The sequence below is a fragment of the Trachemys scripta genome, chromosome 5, assembly GCF_013100865.1.
Source record: "Trachemys scripta elegans isolate TJP31775 chromosome 5, CAS_Tse_1.0, whole genome shotgun sequence".
NCBI classification, from domain to species: Eukaryota; Metazoa; Chordata; order Testudines; family Emydidae; genus Trachemys; species Trachemys scripta.
In genome coordinates this window covers 59,391,360-59,402,964 of record NC_048302.1, presented here as the reverse complement: position 1 = coordinate 59,402,964, position 11,605 = coordinate 59,391,360, and the positions used below count along the sequence as shown (strand labels likewise).

At 44.5% G+C, this 11,605-nt stretch overlaps 1 protein-coding gene across 1 annotated transcript; it reads right to left on the bottom strand.

The window, feature by feature from the left end:
* Positions 1-212: 212 nt before the first annotated feature.
* LRAT (lecithin retinol acyltransferase) lies at positions 213-6,202 on the bottom strand. Its single transcript, XM_034770792.1, has 2 exons — positions 5,600-6,202; positions 213-3,501 (listed from the first exon to the last, which is right to left on the bottom strand). Exons 1-2 carry the CDS (start codon positions 6,143-6,145, stop codon positions 3,349-3,351), a joined length of 699 nt encoding a protein of 232 aa, XP_034626683.1. The 5' UTR covers positions 6,146-6,202; the 3' UTR covers positions 213-3,348.
* Between the last annotated feature and the right edge of the window lie 5,403 nt (positions 6,203-11,605).

The window sequence follows — 11,605 nt, the reverse complement described above, 5'->3', positions numbered from 1 at the left end:
GCAGTTTTACAACCTACACATTGTAACAGTGTTAGTGCATAAGGACTTGAAAGAAACTAACTGTACACAAATTGAAACTGACTATTTTCATTCATCAAGTTAAAATACAAAAGTAAATATAGCATCAAGTGATTAAAACATTAGAACTTGAATTTTAATAATCTAAGGTTTTTTTAAATATTTTTCTACCCTGGCATTGTCCCCTTATATCTTTTTGTTTTGTTTACCTTTGTAAGGTAATAATGAAATGTGTCCTTTTAACCTGATGTCTTTACTACTAACAGGTCCCAGCAACACAAGACTCATGTCCTTTTCGGTCCCCGCATTGCACATTAACATTCTTAAAGAAGATCCACCGTACTCAAAAGCAATCATACAAAGGACCAACTAAAATGAAATGCAACTTCTGTATTTCCACTCCCTATCTACTCCATCCTCCACCGTTCATAGTTACCAATATATTGTGCCAATCCTGCACTTACAACACATGAAAATCTCAATGACGATACTGCCCTGTGTTTTGTCCTTTAAAATTCATATTTGAGCCTAGGCCTGAAAGGCAAACTCTATTCATAATCCCTAAATAGATTATTATATTAGCAAAAATAGTCATTAGAAAAATAGTTGGTGTTGAAATTTAAAGTTTGAGACTTCAGAGCAAACAATCCAAGGGGATGAACAAGAGAATTCACACCGGTGTTAGATCTGCTCAGTCTATGGCCCCAATTTAGCAAAGCAAATTAGCATATTCTTAATTTAATAGGACTTTGCTGAATTGGGGACTGTATGAAAACTCCTAAATGCATAACTGAAGTCCTCCTGTGAATCAGCTCTGACAAAAAAATACAGCAAGTGTATCACAGGTTTAAAAGGCTTAGTCTAAGCATGTCTTAAGTATTCCTTAGAGATACTTTATTGAGCAATTTTCACTTACTAGATGTGACTGAACAATAACCCAGTGTCTGTTCCAGGTGCCCTGTGTCATCTAATAAAGTTTTCAGACAAATCACATCTTGCCTGTCCTGTCTTCTTGCCCCAAATATCCCTGGTTGTCCCATCCCCATTAGCGAAGAGGCAACATCAGTCCTTTGATATTACAGCTATTGTGAGTACACTCGCCTCATAACAAGCCTAACAATGATTAGCTTATTGGTCATGGACCCATTGTTTATTCTGTAACTGACTCATGAGAATTACCGGAATTCTTACAAATCCCAAGTAAAAGGGAGGAGCGGACATATAATGTAATTAGATACCATATATGTCTCAATGGATTGCTCAGTATCCTATTGGGATAAACATTGTTAGGGAAGTGCTATTCCATTATGCTCATTGATTTCAGAACACAAGTAAACATATACAAATGAATTATATTTATATAATTATGCAGTGCTGACCTTATGTACAGTAAATAAAATATACAATAGAATTTGTTTAGAAGTTATGATACATACTTGATGGAATAGCATTTCACATTAATTTAAAAATTTGCTGTAGGTTGGCACCTTAGGACTCTCTTAAAAAGAATGTAAGTTGTTTATAACAATTTAGTGGTAGTTTAAATCCAGCTGCTTTGGAGCATGGCTGCAAGCTGAACATATCATTTATTTTAAATACAATTCTGTATTAGGATTGAAGTCTGGGGTGAAATCCTCTCTCAATTGAAATAAGTGAGAGTTTTGAAATTGACTTCAATAAGATTAGGATTTCATCTTTGGTCTTTACATTTTCAGTCAGTTGTAGCGGAGTAGCCAAAACGAGACATTGCTATTAGCAACAGAACAGACACTTAATTCAAGATACCACACTTCAAACAGTTGGGGTTTTTTTGTTTCTTAAATAAAGATAAAGCAAATCTTATTGTAGAAATGGTAGTAAAGGAGGCATTTTTTGTTATTTAATATTGTCCTTAATTGACTGTCGTATATTGAGCTTTCACTGTGAAGAGAGCCAAGGTTTGGAGATTATGCATGTTTTAGATTTAAAAGGAGAGGCAGAATAATGCTTAAATGCCTAAGTACACAGAAAAGGCATGTTTACAAACAGCAATAAACATTGTAGATAAATAATAATAAAAATAGAATAGTCACTCAAAATGAGTGAATAGATAGGTTTGGATTTTGAAGGAAAGAATCCTTAGAGGTCTGAGATTAAAAAAGTATCAGCCTGAGTTAAGAATAGTAATATTTTCCAAAAAGCCCTTGAACCATATATTACATGCTCTTCAAAAAGTTGCTGGCTTGTAGGTAAATATTCACACATTCAGTATATGAAAGACATATAATTTTTAAGGGGTATATAGTATGTTTAGTTGTTAAATTACAGTAGCTTGATTGTAATATCTGCCACAGAGTCTCATGATACTTTATGGCACCCACACTGGTCCCATTACTGAGGGAAGAGAAAAGAGAAAAAGGGCCTCTTTCCTTCTCCCCTGGAACATAGGAAAATTCTTATTGGTTTGCATGTTACTAGTTTTCACCAACCAAATTGCTTTGTTCCATATCTTCTGAAACCCCCTGTATTGAATTATATTGGCTGCACTGACACTTATTAGCAAGGAAAATTCTGAGGAACCGCAGGCTTTCCTTGCAACCAAACCCAGGCAAAACACTGTTCAGGATGGTATAAAGTGTTTGTGCAATTAAAATGGATATATGATTTGTGAACACCTCTCAGAAAGGAACTGAATGGGCAGTACCGATCTGGCCACACAGTAGTACAGGAAACAATATTTAACTAGGAGTTTTTACCAACGCAGAATACAATCCTGAGGCTGCTTTTATTCCCCATTAAAAGATATTTCTAGGCTTAATACAAGTGGATTTAGAAATAGTAACTTCCTTGAATGAAAAATACATATATATGGAAGTGAAATTAGCTTGTTTTCATCTTCCATCATTTCTACCTAGGTACTTAGATGGCCTCTATCATCCACTTTCAGGATGAAACTCTAATCTTCACTATTTTATATGGCACTTGGATACATAGAGTTAAGAGAGAAAAATACCGGATAAAATACATTCACTAGATTAACTTATGACTGAAAGCAGGGAGCAGAACTATATCACCCCCCCCCCCCACACACACACACACACACACACACTTTCATGGCTTGGAAGGTGTGTTAAAATTTACCTTCTGTGAGATTTTCAGGAAATCTGGTTATTTGGCTTACACAGTAAGCTACTCCTTGTACATTGTGTTCTGGATAAAGATGTGATTAAAATACTACACAAGTTACAGGTCACATTTTTTCTCTTTACACAACTGTTAAGTAATTTGTGCTTTTATAAATACAATATTATACATTCTATGTACAGGCACTGACAGGCGCTGGTGCTGCTGTTAACCAGCCATCCACAGAAAGAATGGAATAATGATAGTGGGCAGGGTGGTGGAAGGTGCCAAACCCAGACAGACTATAGATGCTAATCCCAGGAGCGCAGATGCGAGAACACTTCTCTGGTCCCGAATAATCATCTTCACTGTTTCACAGAACTGCAAAAGTCAGAGGGAAAGGTTCACAGTTAAACATGAAAGTCATTCCAAACTGATAGGTATTGGAGAAGGCAAGGAGAAAGCAGACCATCAAAGACTGCTCTGTACCAGCGATTCAACTCCTGTGGGCTAGAAAGGGATGCCTGGGTGAGTGAAAAGGGATGTATTCCCCTTAGAAACTGCCCCTGCCCCATTGAAGTCAGTAGGAGCTTCACTACTGACTGCAGTGAATGCAGAATCGGGTCCTTAGAGACCCCAAGCCTATATTAAGAGTTCATTACTAGTTGTCTAATGAATCGTGCTTTATTTTCTAGAAGATCGAAGTCACTGCGGAGAGGTTAAATTTAGCTGCCAGTTAAGTTATTTCTAAGCAGCTTGGAAATTGTTTTAATGACTTGCAAAACCTGTAACTGATTGTAATTTGGAGAACTGACTGTTAGCATCTACTGGAAAATTACGCTTTCATAGAGATACTCCCTGCTCCCCTTCACATACTACAGGTTTCAGACTGAAATGTGCCTGGAGTCAGTCTTTGCAATCCTTTAAAATGCCATTAATTCTGTTTGATCTCCTGCTGAATAAAATATCCAGGATCCTGCTTGGCGTTGGGTGAGGAAGGGAGAGACAGTGAAACAGTGTTTTGCAGAGTGGCTGCAGTGCCAGTATATGTTAACTTCGAACCAGAGAGAGTATTGACCAGACTGCTCAAAAGATTGCTTACTTACGGAAACCAGGCCTCAGCACCAAGTGACCTACTTCTCAGGGAGCACACTTGGAAAAAAAACAAGTTTTTGTTGTTGTTGTTGTTTTAAGAATTGTCAAGATTGAGTCCGAGCGAGATTTTACACAGCCTAGCCTCTCACCAAGCTGTTTGTTGGACTATTCAAGCCACACACAAAAACTCTATTATTCTGGAGGTGCTAAACAGTAATGCCAATTAAAATCTGTTCTGCTGCTGTAAAACCTGGCAAAGCTTTCACTGATGGAAAGTGCTCCATTGCTAATACACACAGATTAAATATTTTACTTATAAATATATTACAAGAGTCTGTGTTTCTTCCACTAAGTTAGCATTTAAGGTGGAGGGGGGCTTGATTTGCAGCAATAACAATATTTGGAACCAGACTGCCCTGGGTTTTAACCCGTTTCCAAGCATTCTAATTGGGTTTGAAACGGAGGAGGTTCCCTTTGGGGGCAGGCGGAAATGATCTACAGCGGGGTGAGTTTGTAACTTCTACCTGTATTTACACATTTTGGGCCCTCTGCGTGGAAAGATCCCTTTCATGCTGAGTCTAGCAAACCATTAGCAGTCAAGGACCAAAATCCCTTTCAGCGTTAATGGTCTATTGCAGGATGTCAGGTCATTTGACCTCGTGGGAGATTTGAAGTGTTAAGACTGTCTCTTGCCAGTTTTCAGGCTCCGGGGTGTGAGGAAACACTACACAAGGGACTAGAAGTATGTAGACAAAATTCAAAACCTCAGGCAAATGATGGCTTCAGACAACTCCTTTTGCAAGCAGCTTTTGGAATAGCAGCCAAAGAACCAGGGGGAGGAGGAGAAGAGAGCCCTCCCGCGAGAAGGCACACGTTAAGCTACTGATGCTGCTCTTGCGGGGGGGAAAGAGGCCGAGTGAGCTCTCCTTTCACACAGGGGAGCGACAGGCTAAAGTTACAGCAAGATCGCTGCGGCTCCTGCAAGGGCAGTTTTCCTCTCCAGTCCCCCCACCCACCAGACTCTCCTCTCTGCGTCCTCGCTCACTCCAGCTGGGCAGGTGTTTGGCTCACGTGCCGGGTGGGACCGCGTGGGAGGCCAGGGGGCACTGCCTTCGCCAGGTTATTCTAGAGCTGGTGTGCCTGACCCGGGGGAGGTAGCTCATCCTACCGTTTAGGGTTTCCACGGGACATCAGAAGGTAAGAGGGGCCGCCACCAAAGCGACTAGATCTGCTCTGCTCCCCACCCCCAGACACAGATCGGAGATTTGCAGAGGACCAGCACCGCAGGGCAACCCTGGGTGGGTGCGTCCCCTCCCCGGTGCACCCTGCTAGCGAGGCAGGGCGTCAGGCTGAGCGGGGCCCCGGGACCCTGGGCGGGGTTTACCTTGTCGGTCTGGAAGCTGACCGCGGAGCCGTATCTGCAGTAGGTGACGAAGTGCTCGCAGTTGTTCCACAGCAGGCTGTACGCCGTGGCCCCCACCAGCTTCTCCGCCCGGCGGGCCACCTCCTCGTCGCACAGCGCCTTGTTCGGGAAGGCCTCGTCCATGTGGTTCACCAGGATGGAGCCGCCGTAGGCAAAGTCCTCCACCACGTCCACCCGGATGCTGGCCATTCTGGCCAGGACGCCCAGGATGAGCCTCTTGTTGGTCACCACCTGCTGGATCTGCCGCTGGTCGTCGGTGAAGGCGGGCAGGATGTCCGGCATCAGGTGCGCCACCCGGTTGTCCCCGAGGTAGATGCCGAAGTGGACGAAGAGGGTGCGGTGCACCTCCAGCAGGTCGCCCCGCTTGAAGTAGGTGGTGTCGTAGTAGCTGGCGTGTTTCTCCTCTTCCTCCGCCGCGCCGGGGCCCACGCTGCACAGCTTGAGGTTGGCCAGGAGGAGCAGCTTCTCCAGCAGCAGGGAGGCCACTTCGTACATGGGGTTCTTCATGCTGCGGACCTGGGGGCTTTTCCTGGTCTTCCTCCTGCTGCGGGATGCTGCCACCCACCCCTGCATCCTGCCTTTTTATCCTGGCGGGCGGGAGTGACGGGGCCACAAGCAAGCACAACCCCGATTGGTCGAGAGGGAAGTGGGCGGCTTCCAAACGGCAGTGAAATAAACCTTTATTCAGAAGCAGCGCCTACAAAAAGTCTCCTGTGCCAGCCCTGATGCTGCTTCTCTGTTAAAGCCTCCGGGAGGTAGAGATCCTCCCCAGAGCAGCTACTGGCTTCTCTATTGCATGTTCGAGATGAGAGGGGCTAGGGAACTGGGCAAGCGAACAGTTTGTCCGTTTGCACCAATTTACCACTCCGCTCCCAGGTTTTTCTTGCCCAGTGACCAAAGCTGAGAGAGGGAAACGATGGAATAAACTGAATGGCCGTTGAGGGAAGTTATGACTGACACAAGTGCCATTGATTTCGTTATGGGTGTAATCTGTGTACAGCTACAGCCTGTAAGTGGGGACTTCAAAGTAACGCAAACTGCTTCCAAGATAAAAAGTTGCGTTTTCTCCCGCGTTCAATTTTTTTTTTCAAGTTTTCACGGCGTTAAAATAGAACATTATCATCTAGTTGGGCCTGTAGAATAGAAAGGCCAGAGGACTGCCCGAGAATTTCTCCCGTTGCATTTGGATCTCTCCAACTACCACTTGCATTCATGTGTTCTGTTTTCTTTGCAATTCCTTTTAATCTCTTTAAAACGAGCATCAGCTATCAAATGCATTTTAATGTACCGGATTCTATTCTATACCAGGATCATCCGTTCGTCATTGTAGCAAACACCGCATTCAACATTACAATGCCTAAGAGCTCCTACGGGCAGTTGTCTGCTTGGACTATATGTAGTTATAAATATGCACGTGAGCAAGACATCTGACCTCAAACACTAGCACTCATTTTTGATGTTGTGAGTCGCTACAGCCTCCTTGGAGTTAAAATGTCCCCTGATAGATGTATTCGCTAAAGGATTAACTGGCCGGGATAGAAGCACACTAAATTACAAATTACAGTTCCCCCTGTTTGTCATACTTCGTGACGAACGACAATGCCAATTTGTTTCCTCCTCCTAAACAAAGCTCTTTCCACTCGCACTGAGTTCCTCAAAGTTCAAAGGATTAGCTGGCACAATAAATGTTTATTACACAGCGCAGTGCACAAGGAGAGGAAATTGTAGTGACAATGACAAGTGATCGTGCACTTGATTCCTTTACAAAACTATTTGCATGTACATCGATCGATAAGTGCCCGCTTATCTGGGAAGACAACAGGTAGCGAAGCGAGGAGGGGAGTGGAACTCATATTTACAAATTAACTTGTGCTAAAATCGGTCGGCTAAGAGAGCGGAGGAAACGTGGCGAGCCATGCCTCTGCGGCTTGTTACCCGCTAATCCATTATGTAAATGTATAAATCCCCGGAACAAAGCCCACAAAAGAGCAGCTCTGTCAGGGCAACAAAGCCGCCTAGTCTGAGGCTAATAAGTTTCAGTAGCCCAGCAAATTCCCGGCTCTCCCTGGGGGCTGCGCGGGATGATTGATGGGAGGACATTCATCTTACCTGGAAAATGACAGGGCCTTGGAGACCAGGAAGGGAGGGCGGCCAAGCTCCCCACAGCCTTTCTCCCAGCCCCTGCAGTCCTACTGTCCCCCAGACCCAGTGCCATTGACTTTTGTTCATGTCACAAACACTCCCGATTCAACCTTTTAGTTCCGTCTGGAGAAAGAAACTCCGTCCAATTACACATGAGGCAAGAAAGCGGGAGGGAAGCAAAAGGAGGAGGGGCAGGGCCAGCTTTTCACACTGTCCCCCTTTCTAAGGAAGATTGCAGGGCTGGGAAAATTTTATGAGCTAATTTCCTGAAGTTTTGTTTGCCTGAACATCTGCAAACAAACTGATTTAGCGTGTCTTGGCCACTTGCTGAGAAGCGGGCAGGAACTGTGTATGTATAAAAAGGTTCGACACATTTTTGTGGGCAAAGCAGGACCGGCTTAGAGCAAATAAATATTTTCCCTTTTCAGTCATTGTACCAGTGGCCGGGGGGGACGGGACATAGCATAGACCGGGCATTCCGGAATGGATCCGAAACCCAAACGTTCTGGAAGCGTTTTTATAATTAATCTAATTAATCACTTACCACAAAAGTCTCTACCCTAAGGTCAAGTGTTTGAAACCCAAAAGAAACCACTCTATAAAACTCGCCTTAGAGCGGGCATATTGGAGGACGAGTAGGAGAGAGCAAGACAAGGGATCATTTGAGGATTAGTCCGTTTTTTGGTCTTTCCTTTCCCCTCCCCAGGGCTTTTGCCCTGGACGATCAATATTTTTCTGATGGTTCTCTGTGATTTGGTAAATGACACCTCACAGCCGGGTGCAGCAGAAAGGAGAATAAGAAATTGGAGAAGCTTCTGCAGAGCACGCAGTGTGGTGCCTATCCTAAAGTCTGCTACTCCCCTTTTCACTCCTTGGAAGAGGCTACATTTCAGCAAAGGGGTCATCTTCACAACTATGGGCTTGGAACCGAAACGTGGATTTCATGAAATTATTATTATTTTAAAGGGCCATTCCCTACTTTTGAACCACTGGCCTGATCTTGCTCAGAAGTAACAAGCAGCTTCCGTGCTAAACGAAAAGTACTTTCACCTCTCTAATCTGCAAACCGAGTGACAAACCAGCAGTAACCTCCTGCGTAGCCATTCACTGCTGGCCCTTGCCCCAGCACCTCTGACTGGTGGGGGATGGAAAGAAACAGGCTTTAGGGAGTTTCTTTTGGGAGTCCCAGCCAAGTTGTTATATAATGCAGGTTTAGACACGTCGCGGATCAGCTCCAAAATCTGCCCGGTATACAAGAGAAAATAGCTCGAGCCGATGTTCACGTTATTTAATTGCGGGGGGGGCGTTTGCTTGTTTCTTTGGTTCGTGGCTGGTTCATCCCCCTAAACAACATTGCTGCAAAAACCAGCTTTAATCGAAGTGGTTTTAAGGGATTGATCTATTTCTAGGTGCAACTGCACTGAGAAGAAGTTTGTGGGAACTTCTCGGATAAACTGCAGACAAACTTTCAGCCAGCCAGCCAAACGGCAGAAGCATCGATTTCAAGGATGCAGAGTTATGCTGTGTGTGTTTTTTAAAGGTTTATGTTTCAAACATTTGCTTCCCTCCGTTCGATCGCCAACCGCAGTTGGTAAAGCTAAACCAATAGGTACGTTTCGGAGTGCATTTTCAGAAAAGAATAAATTGTTTACTCCGCATAAAGGATCCCCAGGTTTAGTGAAAATAAGGAGGGAAATCGGAATGAAGAACGTTACAGAAAATGAACAATATAAAACCCGCCTGCCCAAATCACCAGATTACACTTAAATGCATCGACATCCCTAGAGCAGGCGGCGAGGGAGGCTCCCTTGCTGAGGTACAGTAAAGATTCAAACAGAGAAAATGGAGAGGGGCCCTTTTCTTATTCAGATTGGTACGCACAATTACAACTGACGAACATGGCCCTTTTCTTTTGCTCACTTGTCCGCTACTGCCATCTCCTCGGGTTTCTTCTCCTTTCTAGACAAGCAGCGTGAACCCTGACATCATTTTATCCCAACAGAATCGCTGCCGAGAAGATGCGAATATCCCTTGTCCCAGAAATCCCTCCTTCTCGCCTTTGATTCTGCACAGAAAAGAGAAGATCGACCCAATCCTGAGGCGCTGAAGACCCGTGTCTCCCACTGAAGTCAGAGAAGGTGCTCGGCGCATTGCAGAACTGGCCCCGGCGCTTCTTAAATCCTTATTCGGTGTTTAGAGCAAGAGCCAAATTTTAGCCCAGGCCAGCTGCCCCTGTACACCTGCGCCGCCTCCTCCATCTCTTCTTCGGGTTCAGCTTCCCCCACTTACTGCACTTCACACTACACACCCTCACCCTCCTGCACCATTTCCTAGCGGCTGAAGACGCTCTCGCAATGCCAGTGCACCTGAGCAACTGAAGACGAGGCATCTTGGGTCGGATTCTGCAAAGGGCTGATGGCCCCCAACGTTAGGCTCAGGTCCAAGGGGATTGGAGGGCGCTCGGCACCCTATAGGTGCTCTGGAGGGACAACCCTGATTTGTAGCATCCCCATGACCAAAGGAGGACTGGACTGAAGAGAAAGGGGGAAATAACAGCAAATCCTCCCGCTGCCCACTGATTTCACCGGTATCTGGAGCAGGCACGGAGTTTCCCCACGCAGGATCACAGCAGAAATGGCTCCATTTATACTAAATAAGGAGGCGGCTCCCTAGAACCCCACTTACACCCCACAGTCCCCCAATGCCTTGGCTGCATATTCCCCCACCCCATAGGGCTGATTCTCCTGCCTTTGTCACATCAGAGTAACACCTGGACACTGCTGGCAGGAATTCCTGCAGGTTTTTTCCCAATTAACTTGAGGTGCTCAGCAAACAAGGGGAGGCCTCCGGGGCCCCTAGGGTCTCCCCCGCAGAAGTAGCGTTAGGTTGAATGCAGAGGGAGCGGTAACTCCTTGGTTAATACTAATGTTTGCACTCTGGATCATCTCACTGTTTAGTCAGAGACAGCCTTTGTTTGCTTGTTAAAGGCCATTTAGTTTTAATCCCCAAATTGTCAGAGTCCATTACAAGTAAATCCGGGACGGAAACCCAAGGTGAAACCCAAGAAGAGAAGTGGGGTGGTCTCCACAGGGAGAGGAGGCTCAAAGCCTTTATGCTCCTGAGTTTCAAAGGAACAAAGTGAAGACTGTGGCATTACTGCACTGAGTAACCCCCACACCTACAGAGCAGTGAAGCACCTGAAGCATGAAAAAGCAGCACCTTTCCTGACAGCTGGCTTATACCGAGGGCTGGAAAGCCACTGGAAGGCATCAGATGAACAAGAAATCAATGAAATGTAGCATTACTGCTCCCAGCCCAGACACATGGCCCCAGCGCAGCGATGGAGATACAATCAGATAACTGCCTCAAGGCAAGGCTGCTGAGAGATTTCATTTATTAATGCTCATAAAGTTTTAGATCTTTGGATAGAAGGTGCAATGTAACTGCTTATTATTACAAAAATATACATTTAAACTTAGTAACTTGTATACTGATAACATTTTTCTTTGTTAGTAAATAGACGATTACACGTATTTTGAAAAGCAGCAAAACCTTTCAAGTCCTGCATGGAAATCTCTGGTTGAACACCTATATTAGGCTTTTTCTAACTCTGGCTCCTGCACGCCTAATCCCTTTCAACCAATAGGGGAGCAAAACAAGACATAAAATATATACTTCAACACTTCCCCTTTCTATTCTATTTTTTAGTAAAACAAAACAAGGTGTGTTTATATTACTTGAAGTTGCCCATGGTTTCTGTTAAACATAAACATAAGAAACTAACCTCTTGGAAATACACATTTCTCCAGAAAGAAAATACTTTAG